Genomic DNA, 24,305 nt, shown 5'->3' on the forward strand with positions numbered 1-24,305 from the left:
CAATGAGAGTGGGCCACCATGAATTCCAAGATATTGCCATATCTGCACCATGTGCAGGAATTGAGAAAGAGGTTCACGAAGATAGAATTCCGACATGTGCCCAGAATTCAGAATGAGTTTGCTGATGCATTGGCCACCTTGTCATCTATGATACAGCATCTAGATAAGAATTATATTGATCCCATTCCGGTGAGGATCCATAATCAGCCGACATATTGCGCTCATGTTGAAGAAGAAACAGATGGAAAGCCTTGGTTCCATGACATCAAGGAGTATTTGTCAAAGGGAGAATATCCGGAGCATGCGAAGCACACTTAGAAACGCACACTCCGGAGACTGTCCAATCACTTCTTCCACAACGGAGGAAATCTGTATAGAAGAACTCCCGATTTGGGATTGCTAAGATGTGTCGACGCAAAAGAAGCTTCTAAACTTCTTGAGGATGTACATGCCGGAACTTGTGGTCCGCACATGAATGGTTTTGTCTTGGCTAAGAAGATACTTAGGGCCGGTTACTTTTGGATGACCATGGAGACAAGTAGCATCCAGTATGTCCGCAAATGCTTCCAATGCCAGGTGCATGCCGATATGATAAAAGTGTCGCCGAACAAGCTCAATGCAACAAGCTCACCTTGGTCGTTCGCCGCCTGCGGAATGGATGTCATTGGTCCGATTGAGCCCACTACTTCAAACGGACACAGGTTTATTCTGGTAGCCATTGATTACTTCACAAAATGGGTATAGGCTGCATCCTACAAAGCTGTGACCAAGAAAGTCATCGCAAACTTTGTCAAGGATCGTATTGTTTGCCGATTCGGAGTTCCCAAGTCTATTATCACTGATAATGCCGCCAATCTCAACAGTGATCTGATGAAAGCCATGTGTGAAACTTTCAAAACCAAACACAAGAATTTCACAGCCTATAGACCTCAGATGAATGGAGCCGTGGAAGCCGCCAACAAAAACATCATGAAGATAATAAGGAAGATGGTAGAAAACCACAAACAATGGCACGAGAAGCTACCTTTTGCTTTATTGGGATACCGCACTACAGTTCGCACATCAACCGGGGCAACCCCCTACATGTTGGTTTATGGTAACGAGGCTGTTATCTCAGCTGATGTAGAGATTCCTTCTTTAAGAATCATACAGGAAGATGAACTCAGCGATGTAGAGTGGATAAAGAGCTGCTATGAACAATTGGCTCTTATCAATGGAAAGAGGATGAACGCAGTGTGTCACGGCCAACTTTAACATAACAGAATGTCCAGAGCTTTCAACAAAAGGTCAAACCAAGGCAATTCGCACCAGGGCAGCTGGTATTGAAGAAGATCTTCCCACATCAAGATGAAGCCAAAGGGAAATTTTCTCCCAACTGGCAAGGTCTGTACACGGTTCACAGGGTACTGACAGGAGGAGCACTCATACTTGCAGGAATTGATGGAGAAATCTAGCCAAAACCAATCAATTCAGACGCAGTCAAGAGATACTATGCTTAGATTATTTATATTTCCTTATCTTATGTAATTGAACTATGCTTGACCTGATTCCTGTTTAAGAGGGGATACGTAGGCAACCTTATGGGTTCGTTCATATCATAATAAAATTTCCATTTTCCCCCAAGATTAGAAACTGGGGCAGAATTTGAGGAGGACCCTCAAAATTCCGGAGCTAGTCCAGCCAACGCCAACATATGTTAGACGGTTAGAAATCGGTTAAGAAACCGGGGTATAATTTATAGAATGATTCTCAAAATTCTGAGGAAGGTTCAACAAGGCTCATTGCCCGGAAACGGTCGAAATAGGGCAGAATTTTGAGGAGGACCCTCAAAATTCTAACATGAGAAAGCTGCAATGTCTCTGAAAAGTGTTACAGTCACTAGTCATCTAAAAAATCACTTGATATATCAATATGTTTCTAAAATGACTCTTTTTTTTATCAATAATTGCATACTTTTCGAAAAAACTTTATTTCCGTAAAATTCAGGTGTTACCCAGGGGAACTCGAAAAGGTTTCCAGAACGGAGCAAAGCAAGGCCAGCAGACAGAAGCACGGACCAATCTCCCCTCACAAAACTTACAATTTTTCTTTGAACGCAAGCACATTTGACGTAGCGATAGCATTCTCAGATATGTATACACAAAGCAAATTCACTATCAATCCGGACATCAGACACCGAAAATATCTCCAGCTAAGAAATACATTACTCTTATTTGCTACTCGCTCTTTCCATGGGACTAAGCCCTGTCCCGCATACTTGCATGAGGTTAATCCCTGCCTCCCTATCTGTATGAGGCTAATCTTTGCCTCCATATCTGCATGAGGCTAAACGTTACCTCCCTATTTGCATGAGGCTAATCCATGCTTCCCCATTTGCATAAGTCTAATCCCTGCCTCCCTATTTGCATAAGTCTAATCCTAACCTCCCTATTTGCATGAGGCTAATCCCTGCCTCCATATCTGCATGAGGCTAATCCCTGCCTCCACATTTGCATGAGGCTAGTCCCTGCCTCCCTATCTGCATGAGGCTAATCCCTGCCTCCCTATCTTGCATGAGGCTAATCCTTTTCTCCACACTTGTATGAGGCTAATCCATGCCTCCACACCTGCATGAGGCTAATCCTTGCCTCCATACCCGCATGAGCTAATCCCTGCCTTCATATTTGCATGAGGCTAGTCCTTGCCTCCATACCCGCATAAGGCTAATCCTTGCATCCATATCTCCATGAGGCTAATCCCTGCTTCCATATCTGCATGAGGCTAATCCTTGCCTCAACACCTGCATGAGGCTAATCCCTGCCTCCATATCTGCATGAGGCTAATCCTTGCCTCCACACCTGCATGAGGCTAATCCTTGCCTCCATACCCGCATGAGGCTAATCCTTGCCTCCATACCTGCATGAGGCTAATCCCTGCCTCCATATCTGCATGAGGCTAATCCTTGCCTCCACACATGCATGAGGCTAATCCTTGCCTCCATATCTGCATGAGGCTAATCCTTGCCTCCATACCCGCATGAGGCTAATCCTTACCTCCATATCTGCATGAGGCTAATCCCTGCCTCCATACCTGCATGAGGCTAATCCTTGCCTCCATACCCGCATGAGGCTAATCCCTGCCTTCATACCCGCATGAGGCTAATCCTTGCCTCCATACCCACATGAGGATAATCCTTGCCTCCATACCCGCATGAGGCTTATCCCTACCTCCACACTTGCATGAGGCTAATCCCTGCCTCTATATCTGCATGAGACTAAGCATTGTCCCTCTTTGCACAAATATTGCTCTATTTCTAGTACTATCTATTCGCTTTTAATCGGGCTAAGCTCTACCCTACATTTCACAAGACTAAGCCTTGGTAACACCATATTATTGCATCTCATGGGCTGAAATATCACCAATTTATCCAAAGGCGTCATAGTCTAAAAGGCATCATCCTCATAGCCGGAAGACACCATGCCATGGCCTGAGGATCTCTCAAATTTGCATATCATTATTTAAAGGCGTCATGGTTCGGAGGCACCATCGTCATGGCCCGAGAACACCATTTCATGACCTGCAAATCCCTCACTAAACAATTCATGGCCCAGGACATCATGTTCCGAGGACGTCATCTTTAACCGTCCAAAGACAACCTTCAAGGTCCAAAGGGAATCTGCATTATGTTTAAATTTTCGCACAAATACATGTCGGTAGCATCTCTTCATCTGCAGGTGATCATGAAGCAACTGCTATCCTAGCAGGAGCGACCTCGCTCCAGTTCTTTCAAACTATCTCAAACTTAACCGTTCACCATAACCTCTCTTGCATCTCGTGTCCGTTCTTGCAATAACTTCAACGGTATATTTCGCCAATGAATCCAGAACTACACATGACCTGATTCCTGTAAGACCATGGATATGCAGGCAACTCAAGACCAGAGTCCAGTCTCTGTCTTTCAAAATATTCCGTCCAGTCAAAATTGGCCATCATTTCTTTACCCGAAAACTCTTTCATCCTTCCCGGGTAAAGAGGGGCAGCTGTTGATACCCAATTTTTCCTCATATATTTTTAACATGTATATATACTTTCAAAATAGCACATATGCAGTTATAAGCATGCATAAGCATTTTTATAATTTTTCTATAATTTTAAAAGCTCCAAATCAATTTATTTCTCCTTTTTTATTTATAAAATATCCAATAATTATCCTTAAAATTAATTTTGTGATGATTTAGTCATTTAAATTCATTATTTATGCCATCATAATTGTTTAAATATTTTTAGTGCATTTTTTATAATTGTATTTATATTTTTAGGCTAAATTGCACATCCTTGCAACAATAGCTCATGTTAATGTATAATTACATTATTGATGCATAAAATGGCCTTTTATATTTTTAAAATGTTTAAAAAATATTTTAAATCATTTTAATACACGAAAATATTTTTTTTGGAATTCATTTACTATTTTTATAAATTATGTAGCTATTAAAATGGCTATTAAAATCTAGCCTATTTTTTATTTCAATTCTAGCCCTAATTCAACCCAATACGAACCCAATCCCAATTAAAATTTACCCAGACCAAACCCTGAAGACCCGATCCGGCCCCAAAACCCTTTAATCTCGGCCGTTAATCTTATAACCAATGGTATCAAACACCCCTTACCTAAAATAAACCAAACGACCCCCCCCCCCCCTAAAACTGTTTCATTCTACACCATCCGCCGCCTTGAAACCCCTCTATTCTCTCAAACGCTCTCAAACCTAACCCTAATCGGACCTCACTGACACTCATCTATGCTATCTATGGTGGTTTCTCACCACCCCCCAGGCCTCTCTTAATGGCCTCCCTCACGTTAGTCTTGACATCTCCAAGGTCTTCAAGGGACCAGGGTCAGTTGGCTTGCATCTATGGTCCCTTTCTCGCCTGTTTCAGGCTATTTTAGTGTGTTTTCGAGTAAGATCGTCCTATATTGACTATGATCTATGGGTTTCTAAGCATGCTTCTTCACCTCTGTGTTGTTCTCCTCGAAACCCTAATTTCTTTCTTCTGAACCTCTTATATCTGTACAGATCTGAGATGATTTGGACTTGTTTCATATGAGTTTTACAACAACCTTGAGATTCTTTACAAGAATCGTATAATTTTCAAGTGATTTTCATCTTTTTCTAAACTAGGGTTTCCAGAAATTTCTTTTACAAAATGTTTGATGATTTTTGAGTGTTTGATCTTCTGCTTCTTATGTGTTTTGACTGATTTTGTAAGCTTGCTACGACCTTAACTTGCTTGTACTGAAAACCCTAAATTTTTTGACATTTTCATTTGGTTTCTGAGTACTGGTAGTGTTCTTGCTTTGGTTCTTGTGGTTTCTCTTTAGCCATTTGAATGTCTCGTGGTTTTTCTTGTCCTAATATCCCTCTACTGAATTTCTTAGTTCAACCTTTCACTGGTTCTATATGTTTGTGTTCATCCTGACTATTCGTTTCTTACCTTATTTTATCTGCTAAACTTGCTGACTCTTTCGTGATTTTCTCTCTAACTGAGCCCTATTAGGGTTCTAACCTAATTTCTTCCGACTAAGTTCTATGTTTCTGTGAAATTTTACTTAGTTTATTTTCTATTTATGGGAATTGATATATATTTTTTCTAGAAATTAGTATTACTTTGAAATTCTAGCTGATTGATTACTCCGTTAAAGATTGGTATGCATAGACTTTATTTGTTTCCTTGTTTATAACTTTAATTGGTCGTCTCTGCCTTAATTGCTTGCCCGTATAACTTTGGGATTCTTACTTATTCTTTATTTGGTATGGTTTGATCTTTTTGCCTTAATTAAACCCATGTTATTATGATTTGGCTAAATTAAAGGAGTCTATTTTGAACTCGTTATATGATTGGATTCTGATTGCCCTTAATTGCTGATTTCTGATTCTTTATCTTATTGACACTACCCTCGAACTGCTATATAAGCACTCTCCTATTCTCACTTAAAAACAAGAACATTAGTTCACAAAAGCACACTTACACGCTAAAGCTCTCTTTTCTTCTGCATACTTGTGATATTCACTGGTCTAGCCGGCTCAAAGCCAAGGCTAGATATTGGGATTACATCTGCTTTATATTCTGCACTCTTTTCTTCAACTGGTATGCCTCTAGTTAAATTTTGAAATCCAAACCCTATGTGTTTCATCTCTGCACTAGTTCATCAGCTATTAATTCAACTTGTATTCCTGCTTACTTCTTTGCCTAACATGTCTAAACTCTGTCATGTTCAATGTATGCTTTATATTATGTACTCTTTCCTGCTTACTTCTTTTCCTAGCATGTCTAAACTGTATGTTTAATCCTGTTCAAGACATGTCAGGTTTCCTGTACTGCAACTATGATCTATGTCTTAACTATTTACTGTCCATGATTAGGCTGCTAAATCGCTAAGACCCTAAGTGTTTTATGCAGTTTGTTAACTATATGTTTCCTCTATACCCTATCCATGTACCCCCCAAATGTGACTCTTATGTGCCCCAATCCCTTTATCCCTATGTGAGATCTGTTGAGTGTTTTCTAAATCTGGATGTTTTATGACCAATTGACTGCCTGCTGTTTTCAAAAGAGTTTTGGTACTCTTCTCAAACTGTCTTTTACTACCAAACTATTTCCAGTTTTTGAAAACCTTTTTCACTCCTAAAGTCATATTTGTACTATTTTCAAAACCTTTTCAAAACTATGTCAAGCACTCTCATTTTACTCTTAGAATACTAGGTCCTGCCTCTCTGATATGTGTACTGCCTTGAGATCTTCGAGATCTCTATGAACTCTGGCATGTCAGAGCTGGCCCTTCCACACTACACCTAAGTCAGTTATTATTTGAGAAAAGGTCTAGGTGTGAACACTGCCCGGGATCCTTGAGGTCCTTAGGGAACTCTGACACACCTAGACATGAAATTGGCTATAGAACTTTAGCATTTGAGGCTATTGGAGGCTTGGAAGTCATTTGGGCCTACTGCAAGCTCCCTATAGATTAATTTTCTATTTATGTAAAACAAAAAAATTTAATTCATTGGTCTGTAATAATTATTGTAAACAAACATTGGGGTGATTAGTGAAAAGGGTGGGTAGTTATATATGTTGGGTAAATTGGGTAGATACCATGCCTATAGGGTCGTGTTGATTCAAACTGTGTTTTTTATGTTTGCTTTACTTCCACAATATTAGAAACCATGCCTATAGGATCTAAAATGGCTTTAATAATAGAGATCATGCCTTAGAGCGCAAAATAATTGAAGTTCAGTTTTCATTACAGCATGTATTCAAATTCGTCTCCTTAGAAATCATGCCTATAAGTTCAAAAGTCAGCTTTTAATAATTAGATACCATGCCTACAGGAGTTAAAATTAGACCTAATAGAAATCATGCCTATAAGACTTTAAAATAGTTCATTCAGTTCAATTCGTGTTTATATATTCTGAATCGGCTTAATTAATTAAACCGTCCATTTCCTAAATAAGTTTTCAAACACTGCCTTAAATTAATACCGCTAGAAAACATGTCTATAGCATCTCAAGTTATGCGTCTAAAAGTTGTTCACTGTTTTACTGCATTCCTAATCAGTATAGATATCATGCTCATATGACATCACTATTACGCCTAGGCAAGCCTGTAGGGCGATTAAAACTCTGTAACTATAAAACTGCGCTTTGTTATCTAAGATTGTTCACATTCAACAGGTCTAAAATCAGTAGGCAAGCTGAATAGGTCTTTGACACTTTGTCTTAATTCAATGCTGTATAATCTCTGCTCACCTAGATATCATGTTCTAAGGTCTTTCATTTAAATACTTAAAACTGTTGTTTGAGACGTGCACTTGTCATATTTGTGGAGGTAAATATGAGCCTCTAATTGTTCCCTCTTTATGTGCAGTCCTAATTGTTTTGATTGAAGCCTAGATTTTTCTCCTTTAAATACCTTAGGATGGTCTAGAACTACCTAAAATTAGAGGTCCCAGATACCTCTAGGGCCACAAGGAAGGGACGGGTAATGCACGCATAGGATACTTTTCAGGTTGCTAGAACGCTTTAGGATACGACCAATGGGAGGGAATTGGGTAGTAAGGATATGATGACTACGCGCTAATATCACGTGTAGCCCCTCATTGAGGAGTGATTACCGGACATTGTGTGGGGTGATCCTGTAGGCTAACTAACCTAGGACCCTACTTTCCCAATTCCCGTTTTTTAAATTTTACTTTCCTCTATATTTATGCAACTTGTTCAAATCTTTTCCCTTTTGTTTCATTACTTGAGTCATACAATGTCAAAACATGCCTTTATTTGCAAGTATGTGTTAAAACTATTTATTTGTTAAAAGGACTAATTCACATAAGTGCAAGTTCGGTCGGGACCCACCATTCTGGACTGAGAGCGGTGCCTAACACCTTCCCCTCAAAGTTATTTCGAGCCGTTACCCTAAATCTCTGGTGATGCAAACTAGTCTAACAGTTAATTGCTCTAGGTGTCCTAACGTACCAAAATCCGTTAGGTGGCGACTCTTCAAAATCCCAAATCCCAAGAGGAAATGAGTTATTACCCCCATGGATGTCGGAACCCAGACTTCTCTCCGCGGAGGGAAAAAAGGGGGCGCGACATCGATTCCTTAGTGTTATCCCTCAGGGGTTTGGCTGCGAATCTGTTAGGATGAACTGAACCCGAGGGGGCTCCCAACTGGTCGTCCTCGACCCTGATTTTTGATTGGTAACGATTGTGCACATCTGACCATGTCACAACTGGATATTCAATCAAGTTTTGTTTTAGCTGTCGTGATGCAATCGAACTCCACTCGGTCAAACCCTGCATAAATGCATGTACTACCAATCATCAGACACGGACGGTAATTCCATTCTTTCCATCTGAAACCTAGACACAAATTCCCTTAACATCTCGTCGTTCCTTTGTTTTATTTTGAAGACGCCCGATTTTCTCGTGGCCACCTTTATGGCCCCGACGTGTGCTTTCACGAAGGCATCTGCTAATATCGCAAATGAGTCAATAGAGTTATGAGCTAAGTTGTGATACTAAATCATAGCTCCTTTCGACAACGTTTCTCCAAACTTTTTCAACAAGACTGATTCGATCTCATCGTCATTAAAATCATTTCCTTTGACCCCGTAAGTGTATGAAGTAATATGCTCGTCGGGGTCAGTTGTTCCGTTAGTTTTGGGTATATCGGGCATGTGAAATTTCTTAGGAATGCGCATCAGAGCTGTGCTTTGAGGGAATGGTTTTTGTATGAACTTTTTGGCGTCTAAACCTTTCAAGACTGGAAGTTCCCCCGGTATTTGGTCAACACGAGAGTTATAAGAGTCCACCTTTTTATCATTATCTTCAATTTTCTTTTCTCCGGACTCGATCCTCTTAGTGAGCTCTTCGAGCATTCTCATAATTGTGGGGTTAGTCCCCGAGCCACTTTCATCTGGCTTTTCCAGTGCCGGTTCAAGTACGTCAAGAGTTTACTGGTTCGGCGGTGTTTGGAGTTTTATTTTGACTCTGAAGTTGAGCGATGGCGATTTGCTGAGCTTGCAGCATCTCGAATATCACTTGGAGGCTGACTCCCCCATCACCTATTCCTGGTGTTCCTTGGTCCCTTGGTCGGGCTTCCCTGCGTACATTCCCTCCGGGGTCTGCGCCTAGATCTGCATTCAAGGCAATGTGCGAACTAATATCAACTGGTTCCACATTTGGCATTTCCCCCGGGTTTATCGGTGATACACCGACCCCTGTATTGATGTTTTCCCCAAGACCTTCGTTGTCATGTATGGGTGCGTTTTGTGAGCTAGACATGTTTCAGCCTGAGAATCAAAAAAACTTGACAAGAAAAAGTGTTAAAATAACGTGTGTAATGAGAATCAGTAATGAAATAACCACTATTATCTTTAGCCCCACAGTGGGCGCTAAACTGTTTACCTCGAAAATACGAGTAACAATTAAATTCGATTTGTGGTTTTAAAGATATGTGATTAAATTTCAATACCGATTAATATTCAAGAATATGAGTTAGAAATAAAAGAAATAAGTGAATCATACCAATGTTATTCAGCAATACTGACCTCGAGCTGGGTGACCTCGAGATGGATTAAGAGCAATAAAGTAAGAACAATAAATGTAAAAGACAATTTTGATGAACAGTAAGAGAGAAAAGTAGGATAGTATATTCTTGCCAATGATGAGATGATGTTACAAATGATTGGGGTCCCCTTTATATAATAGGGGAACCCTAAATATGGTATATTTCTATTTACAGTAAGGAATATTCTTGATACAGCTGTCTAACCGCCTAGTACGGAATCATACAATCCTATTAAGGGATTTGCGCCATGATCTTGGGGACGTGGCAGGAATCCAGCTTATTCTGTTACAAATCCATAACGGTACAATTTCGGGGTCGAGCACATCGGCCTTGGTATGCATCGTGCTCTGTCTTCAAACTCGGGTCCGGCCCCTCAAGTTCGGCCTCGATCTTATCTGAACTCGGGCTTTGGACGACCTCTCGAGCCTATAGATCGAAGGCATACGATCTCGACCGTATACAATTCCATTATTAATCGACAAGACATTTTGTGTTACTTTGAATCCCTACTCCTATTCCATTTGTGCCATGCCTATAGGTGTTAATCGGGCCGGGCTGACCCGTTTTCAACTCGGTTCAGCCCGGTTCAGCCCGTTACTGTAGCTTAATGTGCGGGCTTGGACGGGTTGGCCGGGGGGCATGTTTTGGACGAACATATTTTGGATAACGGTGCACCATACCCACTAAGCCCGTTAACGGGTTGTTAACAGGCTGCAGCCCGTTATCAGCCTGGTTACTGTTACAATTTTTTTTTTCCATTATTTGGTCCGTTTCCAACGGTCAAAATTTAATTAAAAAACAAAAAAAATATTTACACTAGCCTGGCCTGCCCGAACCCGAACGGGCCCACAATAACTCGAAAATTCCCAACCCGCTACTAGCCCGTTATCCCAGCCCGCTAATCAATCCGGTCCGATAACGGACGGGCTGTTTTTTTTTTGTTCAACCTGCACCTCTAGTCATGCCTACAGACCATATAACAAGACCTTCTAGATTATTATCATCTATGACCAATGAAATTTGAAAAAGTGTAGTAGTTTCTTCTAATACAAAATAATATATTGCCTTAACAAAACCTCTATCTTAAAATACAGTAAAGTACTCATTAGGTGCACAAATTTTCCCAGCTTGACCTCCGCAAATCTCAATTTTATCCTTCTGACGAGCACCAATTTTCCTTCTTCCTCACTATTTCACTCCATCACCTACCAATGCATTCTACTTTACATACTTTTATAAATTCATAAACCCTAAAAAATTCCTCTTATAGAGTCCTTTTTTGTTTCGTTTGATTTTCGGTGTAATTTTATTTTGTTATTATGCATAGATCGGGAGCTGTAATGGCATGGAACGTATTCAGATTTTGTACGGCCTTACGAGGGCTCGGTTCGATCATGATCATTTTGGTTATGGGAGTTGTGGGAGTTACTTATTACGCCGTCGTTTTGACTAATTATGGGCCGTCCCTTGCTAGCAGTGGCGGTCTCCTTGATGCCCTCATCGCTTTTTTAGTACTCGTCATATTCCATTGTCTGGTAAATTTCTTCCAAATTTGTGTACTTTAGGAATATTTGAGGGGGTTTAGTAATAAATCATGATGACTTTTGGGTGTTGAACGTATTTACATGTTCTCACTTTTTTCTCCCTCGGGTTTTGATGGGAGGTGCAAGCGAATATTTTATGGAATTTGGGAAATTAAAATTAAGTTTTTTTTTTCTTAGTCATTCTTGAATTACAATCCCGTGGCTTATGTGCTTCTCCCTTTAATAAAATGAGTAATTTTCTTAAGAATAGATAAACTTTGTGCTACTAAGTAGCTAAACTAGTACTTATTTGTGATGGTTGCAGTTGGTGATGCTTCTGTGGTGTTATTTCTCTGTTGTTTTTACTGATCCTGGTAATGTGCCTCCAAATTGGAGGCCAGAATTGGATGAAGAAAGAGGGGAAGCTGACCCGTTAACTGCATCAGAATTTGGGGCTTCGCCAGCTGACTCGGGGAATCCAAGAATACGTTTTTGTAGAAAGTGCAACCAGTTAAAACCGCCTCGGTGCCATCACTGTTCTGTTTGTGAGTTCTTGTTGTTCACCGTATGGTGATTTTTTTTTTTTCTGTTATTTCGTTTGCGATTGAGTTGCTGTCTGTTTCCATGTTTTAGGTGGAAGGTGTGTGCTAAAGATGGATCATCATTGTGTGTGGGTTGTCAACTGTGTTGGAGCATTAAACTACAAGTATTTCCTTCTCTTCTTGGTAAGTAATCATAATTCATGAATGCTGAAAAGTTTATATATGGTTGGCTATTAGCTTCTAAAATTACTCTCTTGGCATGACTATTTTTGTTGACAATGTCAATAAAATATTATCTTATAAAAATTGATGATGTGTGTTCAGGAAGATGAAATTTCATTGTGACTTCTCTGCTTACCAACTAGCTTCTTTTGTTGTTGGGCTTCTGCTCTAATAGTAACATAGGCAGTCTGTCCCCTACAACTACAACAACATACCCAGTATTATCACACACCTTGGGGTCTGTCCCCTATTTTAATTAAAACAACATTGTATTATGTTTGGTACACTTTTATAGCATTTCTGTCACGCCCCAACCTAGGAAAGCAGACACGACAATCAATGCCTTACTTTGATCCAGCGAACCAACCTGTCATGGCCTAATAACCGTAACTCATGCATGATTTAGACTTGTAAAGCTGTAAATAACGAAAGAGTTATTCATACATGCCATATGTGACCTCAATAGGAAATGACAAAAGACAACATGACCACTATGTCTATGGAGCCTCTATGACCATATGAATAAAGAATTGCCGGACAAGACCCCGACTATATCAAAAAGAATATCAATGTATGTGTCATCAATAGGATTACCCCGAACATAGAATAGGGCTTACCAAAAGACTGAAGGAATGAGGGAGGTGCCTAGCGAGGGTCCACAAAAGAGATGTAGCGCCACGACGAAGGGATGTGAGTACACAACAGCAAATACTCGTACCTCGTCAATTCCCTCACATGAAATGGGATAGGACATTTTTAAAAAGCATGAAGAGATAATATGCAATTCAAAACAATATCATTTCCATTTCATAAACATCTTAGAGTTTGAGTTTAAAACAAATTTATAACTTTTAGTGGGAGTTATAAGCCACCATGTGTACCCATGGTGTTTCGATCTTAGCCCGACCGGGTTGGGCATCTCACTACACTACCAATGTCGTGTGGATGTTGACAATTTTGCTAGCATTAATAACTCAACCAAAGGTGATTATTTAATTGTCCAAACCATTGGATACGATAGCTTTGGGTATTTGGCCTTTTATGCAAATACCTTCTTAGTCATCTAAGGATATTCCCAAAATCTTTTATTTTCATTTGGTACTTCTGGCCCTTAATCATGGTCTTTAAGTTTAGGCTAAGCTGCAGTTGAAAAAAAAAAAGTTTAGGCTCAATAGCCACATATAATTCTTATTCCATTTGCATATTCGTTTGCCTTACATTTGAAAAACCATAGAGTTATATTCATGTTTTCTGGGAAAAGCTTTAGCATCATATTCATTTTCAGTTAAAATTTTGAAATTCTTTTGGAAACAGCCTCTCTACTCCTTCTGGGTAAGGGTAAGGTCTGCGTACACACTACCCTCCCTAGATCCCATTAGTGGGATTTTACTGGGCTGTTAAAATTTTGAAATGTTCATAATCATATTCGTCATGTGAAGCATAGCATTTGAAACCACATCATTTGATGAAAACATGCATAGCACACCCACAATTATACACTAACAATTTGGATGCCATTTAGTCATGTAGCTAGCATTTAGAAAACATGGAGTTTGGAGAAATGATTCTATGGAAGGGTTCAACTCAACATACTTTAAGTGTCTTGAAGCTAGTGTAGCTCTTTGTGTTCCAACAACAACATACCCAGTAAAATTCCACAAGTGGGGTCAGGTGAGGGTGACCTTACTCCTACCTTGTGTTACAATCGACTTATTAAGAATTTAAGCTACACAACACAATAGGTGCTAGACATAAATCACCACCCAATTCCAACATTAGTCTTTACCCATTCACTATTCATTATAAACCCTAGTTCATACATTAAAGAACTAGTGTATCTTCCCATTCAAATGGTGATTCTCAACCCATTATACTCCCCAAATATCTATCTCATAGTTGTATTTGAACATGGGGTAGAGATGTTACCTTTTGAGTTCAAAACCCTAGCTCAGGATCCTTCTAGAGATTCTTGAAATTTGGTGGAATCCTGTGGATTTTAATCATAAATGTTGCATCAATAATAAATGCTTATCTTGGGTTGTATTTACGGTGGAAGAGCTCCTTATTCTTTCTAGGATTCAAAAACTTGCTCAAAGTTCCTCTCACTCTCTTTCCCCGCTATGTTCTTTAAATGGACCAAAGTGGTCTGCATAGGCCCGCCACCCACCTGTGTAGCTATGCATGGGCTGGGCCATCTGATCCTTTTCTCTAGGTCATTTTGGCCACTCCCTATAAATTGTTACGCGTGGTGCGTAGCTATGCACCAAATGTGCGTAGCAGTTGCTGGGTGTAGGAGTTGGCTAGTGTGGAAGCTGCCTTGTGCGTGTGTAGGAGCCTCTTTATGCCTAGCTTATGGCTCCCGTGCATAGGTGTTGGCCTCCCATGCGTAGGAGATGTCCTTCCATGCGTAGGACTTAGGAGGCCTCTCCCCTGAAGGCCCTCTTGCTTCACCTTCTGTTTTTGCCTATGCAGACCATGCGTAGCTGAGCTTCCCTTTGTGCCTTTGTCTCCTTCCAACTTAGTTTCTTAAATCCCGGATTAGTCCCTATCACGCGTAGTAATTGTGGGGCTTTACAATCCCCGCCATTGCTTACATGTCAAGTGGAGTGCTTTCGATGTTCTTGTATCACAAATGCTATGTCATTTTTTTGTGGTTGGGGGGGGGGGGGGTAGATGATCTGAGTATTTCGATTGATTTGCTGTTTTACAAACCATATTCACAAATCTGACCTTGGTTGGATTTGTTTTACAATAATTATGAGCTGTTGTAAGTTTTATGTTTCTTATATAAAAGCATAACAAGAGTTCCATATATGACATGTTTCTCCTGAAGATGTTATCCTGCTAGATGTACAACTACCGGTAATATGCAGTATGGGGATATATCCCTGCATACGGATCTGACCATTGTTAATCTGTTAATGTTAATTTGTGAGGAACTTATTCTATTACCGTTTCCTGTAACATGCCATTTGCCAAAATTTGACTGGCCATTTTGTATGTTAATTTGTGAGGAACTTATTCTATTAGCGTTTCCTGTAACATGGCATTTGCCAAATTTTGTCTGGCCATTTTGTCATATACAATGTGGTTTTCTTAGAGTATTGAAAGTGATAGTTGATATTGAGAGTTTATCCTTTTCCACATTCTTCCTCCATGCTGGTGCCTGTCAATTGATATTTGTATGCTTCAATTTTTTTTTTTTTTTCAAAAATCCCTCCCAATTTAGGAGGATCGGTAGTGTTGTATGCTTCAACTTGCACGTAAAGATACGTATTCGGGAATTGTCATAGCACTTCTTTGCATTGCAATATATATTTACCAACTTTTTTCCAACTAAGTATAACCTTTCTTACTGCAGTTCTACACATTCCTGGAAACCACTGTTGTGACTTTATCATTATTGCCACAATTTATTGCTTTCTTCAGTGATGGAGAGATACCTGGGACTCCGGGCACCCTTGCAACCACATTCCTTGCTTTTGGTAAGGTTTAGCTGTTGTCTTTTGAAACTCCCAATCTATGATTTCTTTTTGAGATGCACCAGTCCTCTTAATTTACCACATTAATTGTGCATTTCAGTCTTGAACCTTGCGTTTGCTTTGAGTGTTCTGGGATTTCTGATTATGCACATATCTTTGGTGGCCGGTAATACCACAACTATTGAGGTACTTACACTCTTCATGTTCGTGTTTTAACTTGAAGTTTTTAGTTTTATTCTTCTATGAAAGGCCTAATAATCTGAAACATCCTTAATGCAGTACACATAATTCTTCAGTTGTAAGGTCAAAACTAGTTTTATAATTTCTGTCTTCGGTTCGGTAAAGTATCTGGTGCTAGATAAATTATCGTATCATCTGTATTTGATTCTTTGTTCAATCACCTTGTAAAAACTAGGTTCCCGCAACTACAAATCATGAAGATAGCTCTTGCATGTTCCCAGTCACCCCCAAAAGAGAAAATAAATAAATTGAAGTATAGAAAGAATTCTCATTTCCTGTTGCTTTCCCTACATTAGGTCTCCTGTTTAAACCCAGAGATGTACCCAGAGCCTATGATTTACCTTCGAATCTGGTGGCGGCCGTTCAAGTCAGAATATGACCCCCCCCCCCNNCCCCCCCCCCACACACACACACACACAAAATTAATAAACTCGGTATCCCTTTATAGACTTGCGAACAAGGTTCTGAAAGTCAACTGAAGTACTGAACACCCAACCAGCCTAGCCATCTATTTTGGTTTCATTAGTTCAATCATTGGTGGGGTTTAATCCCTGAGTTGGATGCAACAGCAATATTAGGACCATTCTTAATAGAATCCAGTTTTTTCCTATAAGGCTTTCTGGGCCATTGTTATTGAAAGCCATCACTTTGTTGCTTAAAGTGATGACCTGATGTGAAGCGAGGAGTTATAGCTTCATGGGCAAAACTATGCGTTTTAGAGAAGCGTGAGCTTCAAATAATAATGGATCAAATTGATCCTAATGAGAAGTGGCTGATTCTTGGATTCTCAACTTTGATGAACTGGATAATTTGTTAGTTTAATTGCAATTGATTATTATAGTACTAAATTATGTTTGTCACTTTAATTTTCTGTGACTTGTGTGTGCTTCACTTCTCGTTTTCGCATCAGGCCCCATGTACCTTGTCGCTTCTTTGCACTTTTCTCTTTTAAACTACTGTTTTGGGCACTTTTTGAAGGCTTGTCTTGCTTTCAGGCATATGAGAAGAAGACCAGTCCAAAATGGCGTTATGATCTTGGTCGGAAGAGGAACTTTGAACAGGTTAGATGACTTTGCACAAGACTGCCATAGTTATTTTCTTAGTTCTGATAGAATGTTTGTTCTCTATGTGATAGATGCTTTAGATGCTTCTCTAAATAATCATGTGCTCTGATATTAAATTTAAGATATGGTTTGTATAATGAAGCACGAGATTCATGGAAATAATCTGGAACTTATGGTTGGAATGTGAAAAACAACAGAAATTTACAGAAGAAAGAACACTTTCAATTATACTGGATCTAAGTGCTCATTCTGAGGTATGTGGAAAGTGAATATCTGGGTCTGGATAGGACACGATATGATACACACATGTGATGGCAATGAAGCACGTTATACAAAAATGCTGTTATCTCATAGCGGTGATACAATGACGAATTCAATTAGTTTAATGAATATTGATTGAGAAAGTATAAGACAATAATTGTGGGTAAGCTAAACTGCAACTTCTGTGCTGTATCTTTACTTTCTAGTTTACCTCTTTTAACTTTTGAAATGTGGGTTCAACCTCCTTATGCTATCTGAATGAACATAGTCAACAAAGCTATCACCTACTTGACGCTACGAGCGGATCCAGGATTTCAAGAAGATGGGTGAACTATTATGAATAGGCGGATTCAGGATTTAAATTTGGCGGGTTCAACCTTTAGGGTCTTACCATTGAACAAACAGTTTTTATTTTTGAAATTGTAATGATTTTTCAAACATGCGCACACACACACACTTTGTGTCCAAAGTGTTGGAATTAGTTGAACCCATTGACTTATGCTACATCCTCTAGTGCTGCTATAAAACTTTATTATTAGAAAAGGAGAATAGTAATTTCAATAGACTTGGGATTTTGAAAGAACATACCAAACAAAGAACCTGGCGAAAAAGAAAAAAAAACAAAGACAGACAAAGAAAAAAGTTCTTAACTAAAACGTGTGGGAATTGAACCCTCAACCTCACTTATAGAGGTGCCCCCAATAATGAATTAAAAAAAAATAGAGGTGCACCCAGTAACCATTGCACCATACGCCTCTTTGAACTTGGGTGCATACATATATATTTAAAGTAGTTTTGAAGAGATATGACTAGCTATCCATGATTTAGGAAGTGGAGCATGGGTTCACGTGAACCCACACACCTCTACTTAGATACGCCCCTGCATGTCACTATTCTAGACAAAGCTATCACCATTTGTATAGGACCTAGTGTCAGGCTGGACTATGGCGTCATTTTCTATTTGAATGCAATTATGTATGTTCCTGACATGTTCTTTTGGCAAGATCGGAGGCTCTATACACGGTAGTATATAAGGCAACTAACTTAAAAGCTGGAAGAGCAAAATTCAGAGGGGAATGATTTTTTATTTTTTGGATATTCAGCAGTTGAGAAGTAAGGTTATAAACTCATTTTTTGCAATTGCAACTAGTCTTGCATTAGAATCATAGGATCTATTACTTGGAACCTTGACAATAAAAGAAAAGAGCACAAGATTTATTACACACATTTTCTGGAAAATATATGCTATTTCCTATTACTCCCCTTGTTGCTTGAACATGACATATTGGAATGCATTAAGATGCATTAAGTGCCCCAAATGGTTGTTAAGGGCATGATTTTTGTGTTTTGGTGAAGTGTTGAACTCTGCATAAAAACTCATTCCGGAGGAAAGACCTTGAATTCCAAGTCTTTTTGACATTATTGGCTTTATGCTTCTCTTGCCGCCTAAAATCATATAAAATGCTCTTTTTGATTTAATATTATTTCACCCATTTTAATCACTACTTTTTATTAGTATCTTATTAATTACTAGAAAGAGGTAGGAATTTCTTGAATGAACCGCACTATGCTTAAAAACCAATACGACTCATAACAAAATGTAGCTGCAATTCTTATCAAAAAGATGGGCAAAAACTAACTAGATGTGCAATAAAATCGATTACCTTTAATAAATTATGTGATAATTAAGGGGATTCGGCTAAGAAAATTTTCTAGCTACCCGTATCCATGCCGATACATTTTCTAAGTTGTTCGGACTCGGGTTCGGGTATCCGATACGGGGACGGATCCGAGTATCGGATTTTAGGTAAAATCTAAATTTTAAGATTCGGGGGTGTGGATCCGGATATGGATACGGGTGCGAGGATTCGGCTAAGGAAATTCAAAATAATAAAAAATAGAGCTATAAAGATATTCTTAGTTATTTTCAATTCATTCTCAAATTATGTGATTTATAGTTAGCTTTTTCTACAATTTAGTTATTCACAATTTCCCTCAACTGGTGGTTACAAGTTGGTCACATGTTTAATTTAATTTGAGAATTTAAACTTCAACATCAAAGTTAGACGACATAACTTATAAATTATGTCAATATCTATTACTTCTTCTTCCTATATAATATTATTGTTTCGAGATTCAAACTTCCTAATTTTGATTGTACATTTGGACATAGAATCTTTTAGTTTTTCGAAATAAAATTTACATATTTAAAATTATATATACTAAGTTACGATAAATTATGTACAACTAGTAAATAATTTCGTATAAATTAATTTTGCTCGATTAAAATATATAAATTATTTAGCAAAAAATCAACATGCTAATAATCAATTTAGAAATTATTCCTATATTGTATGAGAAAGAAACATTTACAAATAACAATTAAGTGCCTTTCAATTACATGTCACAAGTATGGAGAATAAAGGGGACAAGTAGCATATAATGGAGAATAAAGGGGTTTTCTTATTATATTATTACAATTAAGAGAGTCCTTTAGGAAGGAACTGCAGATCTTGCTTAGTTCACTTCTCTTCTAGTTGTCTTCCTCAAATTTCCCCAACTTCTATGCTCAAAATTCTCCAACTTCTTTCAAGCTCTTACAGATGCTCAAAATTCTCCAACTTCTTTCAAGCTCTTACAGATCGCCATTCACGCTTCGTTCACGTCTCTTCGTTCTTTCCTCATAAGAGAAAAAGAAAGCCATTCAACGCCTTCCACCAAGTTCCATCTGTATCGATCGCTGCTGGGTCTACAAGAAGTCCGAAATCAGAACTGAATTCTTGGTTTTTCTGACACACAAAGTAGCAAATATGAGACAAAAATACTACAATATTGAAGGTATGCCATTTTCCATATCTTAAATCTGTTTTATTTTTGATTTTGAAAAATCAAAATCTCAATTTTTCTTCCAAATTTCTCGATGGACTTCGGTCAAAGTGTCCGAAGTCAATTGACCGAATCCGGGACATATCCTGCTCCCACTCCGGCTCCCCTCCCCGTCCCGTGTCGAGACTGGTGCGGCACCAAAATCAAAGAGTCCGTGCAACTTAGGTGATGTCCCTCCCACTTTTTCTTCTCGACCTTGAACTTCCGTCACCCCTCTTCAATGTCAACAACAAATATTCTGCAGATTCTCCTTGACAATATTTGGTTGAGATAATTCTCCTTATTTTATTAAATTCTCTGGTGTATTATTGTATAAGGTTGTATGGTTGTGTATTTTGCAACTTTCTTTTGAATCTCTCCTTTTTTTTTTCCTCGTTCCTTTCGAGCTATTTTGATATATGCATTTTGTTTTTTGTACTTGTGCTATGGCGTATTCTTTATTCATATTTTTCGTCTAATGTTCAACGTTGATCAACAAATTATTAATTGTTAAATTTAAGCTTATCATAAAATAATTTTTATCTGTATAAAATAATCTTATCTATTAAAGTTTGGATTAAAAATAAATTGAAACATAATTTTTTTGATTTGAATCGATTTGAACTATCAGAAGGAGCCTCTTTGCGCTTCCAGGGGTAGGGGTAAGGCTGCGTACATCTTACCCTCCCCAGACCCCGCTTGTGGCAAACCACTGGGTTTGTTGTTGTTGTTGAATGATCCATTTGAAATTCGAAATCTTGTAATAATCATGTCCTTGTTAGTGTAAACAACTTTAAGGCTATATAAGTCTCTTAACAAGGAAAAGTGCTTATCGTGCTTATCAGCTCCTTTTTACCAAAACACCTCAAGTGCTAATTACCAATTTCAGCACTTAAAAATGCCTTTCAGCACTTAATGCTTGTCAGCTACTTTAAATCAGCTAAGCCAAACTGGCTCTAACTTACTCAAGTCAAAATTAGATTCTATAGTCTAATCCAAACTGGTCCCGACTAGCCCCTTAATCAAGTTTTGTTGGCTCTCGCCTTCATCGTGTTACATGTTATGTATATGTTTCATATTTAGAAAGAGAAGTTCGCTTTTATTTTTATTTGGTATAATGACGGCATGAATTGAGCTTGAATGGAGATGTGAAGATTCATATAGCCCACCCAACTTGTTTGGGACTAAGGCGTAGTTGTATATTTATAAAGAAAAGCTAAATATGTCTCGTTTTAACGTTCTAAGATTGTATTATATGGATCAGGTGTTTGGCATGGACAAGCGATATTGGTTCATTCCAGCTTACTCTGAAGAAGATTTAAGACGGATACCTGCTCTTCATGGTCTTGAATACCCGTCAAAACCTGACCTTGATGCCCAAGAATAATAGGGATGTGCATGCCAAACTGAAGTTTCCTTCTTTGTAACAAAATATAGAGGTCCTTAGGCTTTCAACTGATTAACCGGCTTAACTAAATGGAACTGGACCTTTGCATCTTCTCAAGTTATGCAGAGCAACATCACAAGATTATAACAGGGTCTGAGCAGATGACAACCTACAGATTGGAGCCAAGGCTGGGAGAAGATGATGCGTTGATATGTCCATTTCATGATTTAGATATTTATGTGATTATGATTCTGTAACATAAAACATGCTGATGTTTCACGTATCACAACAATGTTGTAATTGATTACTTGATAAGAAATGCAGATAAAATTTCTGAAGATTCTTCACCCGCAAACATGGCTTACTTGATCAGGAAAAAATGCAGATCAGATATGTGGTAACCCTTCGCCAAAGATGAAGTTTTAACTATAAGTCTTTTGCTTTTAGCCGTGCAAAGTGGTTCTATAGTTGAGCTTTCTTGAATGGTGATTTTGGCATATCAGTATTTTCCACAGTGATGATACTTTCTGGTGGGTTTATTTTATTTTGTCTCAAATACAGTGGAAGAAAGTACACTATCTGAAATTTTGGAGTACACCGATGCTTTTTGAAGTTCCAAATGTCATATAACAAGAGGGTTGAAAATTTGACTCTTATATTTGCTCAATATTTCGAAAATGAAGCAAAGTAAAATCTTTCCGGAATGTGTTTGTCATACTCAAGTGAAGCCATCACCAGCAGAAAACGAGCACAGAGAAAAGGTGAACCTGATGTATGGTTGGTACCGTCTTACTAAGGAACACTTGCTGAAAAAGAACGCAAATTCGTTGTTGAACGAGGAAAATGTAAGAAAGATGTAGATGATAAAAGTAGACCATAAAAGAATTAACAAGATTATTGAAACCAGGATTGGAAAGTTGAAGATAGAAAGTAGACCATAAAAGGGTTAACAAGATTATTGAACCCAGGATAGGATAACTGAAGAACAACTATACTTACAATAAGTGGAATCGCATGCAAATTATGATGGATTTAGTTTACCGTGCCCAGAAGACTACTTGAGATGATTTTTGAGCAATATTCCAACAGAGTGGAAACAGTGATTACCATAGATAGTATAGTGATAAAAATACCATCATCGTTTGGAAACCAAATAAAGAGTTTGAACTTCATGCGGAACCATTATTATTTTTAAAGTTTCGTTCGACTTTAGCAAGGCTGTCAGGTGGGTCGGGCTAACTTAATCCCGTCCTGGTTTAACCCGGTATTGGTCTGGCCCAATCCCATGTTAACCGGAGGGGATGGCATTAAGGGTAAGGGGACGGGGATCTAGGTGTGACGGTTGGTTGATCCCGTCTGGACCGGCCAGTTTGGTTCGCCAGAAATCCCAGTACGGACTTACCTAGTAAAAAAAAATCTACTGCTTCATTCAAAAAATAATCGTTACCCAACGACCTTTTTGCAGAAATGACCGTTGGGCAACGGTTGGCCCCCCAACCCCCGAATTCACCCCTACCCCTTCTTAATATATTTTTAACCCTTAAGTCTATAAAATTATACTTTGACCCCATTCTGAATTATAAATATCTCTTCTCTTCTTTATTTTTCACATATCTTTCTACATTCTCTCCGACCTCTCTATCTCTCTATCTTTAAAATATTGATTATTGAAATTTTTTATTTGGTAATTGTTATCCATTATTTGAAAATTGAGACTGAAGTTGGCAACTAGCTTGGGGATTGAGCAAGTTTCAACTATCAACCTCCTTTATATGTCGGTATTTGTATCGGCGTTTAGTACACTCATTCCATCTCTCTCTTATTTATTATTTTGTTTTACTTGTTATAATTTATTTATTTTTTTATATTTGAATTAAATATTATTGATAGTTGTCACTTGCATAAATTATAATGTCTAGAATTTTTTCATGGATTTATAGTTAATCGACATAAGGGAAGGGTGGGCGAATGTAGTAATCCTGTAGATGATTACTCTCACGTAGATGAAATACCTTATTATAATAATAATTTGAATGAGCAATCACTAGATCATGAATTACTTTTTGCATAATTTGCTTACATAATGAAGAAAACTTAGATGATGATACACCCATTATTCCAAATTCAATACGTAGAACCTCAGTAGACAACACTTACAGGAAACTTATTTACTATAATATAAGCAAAATCAAATAGCTATTCGCAATAAGTATAAAGAAGCGTATTCGTATAAAACTAAAAAAAAGTCAAGGGAGACATAGGTTTTAATTAGACACTTGGAAAGTTCTCACAAGCAAATATGGTTGGCATACAAGCTAGGCTTCCCAGGAGGGGGAGGGGTTTATTCCTACTTAATAGATACATGGTTGTCATATTATACAATCACGAATTAACCCTTTGACCGGAGGACTTTTGGTATATGACAAAAAGAAAGATAGGAAAAAATAAGTAAAATTAGTAGTTGTTGAGGGATTACCTTTTAGTTTTTCTTCGTCTCCGGGTTTTGTTCATTACATACAAGATCAATACAATCCAACTTATAAAGGATGTGGTGCAGTGGATGAGACTGCTCTTCCCTTAACCAGAGGTCTCGGGTTCGAGCCCTGGGTATGGAA

The 24,305-nt window shown here is 38.4% G+C and overlaps 1 protein-coding gene across 1 annotated transcript; it reads left to right on the forward strand.

Annotated features, from left to right (window-relative positions):
• Positions 1–11,172: 11,172 nt before the first annotated feature.
• LOC109242219 (probable protein S-acyltransferase 14) lies at positions 11,173–22,032 on the forward strand. The gene is made up of 7 exons (XM_019409075.1): positions 11,173–11,639; positions 11,953–12,172; positions 12,261–12,352; positions 15,753–15,876; positions 15,974–16,059; positions 17,109–17,174; positions 21,568–22,032. The coding sequence occupies exons 1-7, from the start codon at positions 11,424–11,426 to the stop codon at positions 21,688–21,690; spliced, it is 927 nt and encodes a 308-aa protein (XP_019264620.1). The 5' UTR covers positions 11,173–11,423; the 3' UTR covers positions 21,691–22,032.
• The last annotated feature ends 2,273 nt before the right edge of the window (positions 22,033–24,305 follow it).

Source organism: Nicotiana attenuata, unplaced genomic scaffold (genome assembly GCF_001879085.1).
Source record: "Nicotiana attenuata strain UT unplaced genomic scaffold, NIATTr2, whole genome shotgun sequence".
In the NCBI taxonomy this organism is placed as follows: Eukaryota; Viridiplantae; Streptophyta; class Magnoliopsida; order Solanales; family Solanaceae; genus Nicotiana; species Nicotiana attenuata.

Bases quoted from the DNA above. Each gene is read 5' to 3' on its own strand.
- LOC109242219 (XM_019409075.1), top strand. From the start codon at position 11,424: ATGCATAGATCGGGAGCTGTAATGGCATGGAACGTATTCAGATTTTGT. The intron at 15,877-15,973 runs GTAAGGTTTAGC...TGTGCATTTCAG, and splicing joins AACCACATTCCTTGCTTTTG to TCTTGAACCTTGCGTTTGCT. The intron at 17,175-21,567 runs GTTAGATGACTT...TATATGGATCAG, and splicing joins GGAAGAGGAACTTTGAACAG to GTGTTTGGCATGGACAAGCG.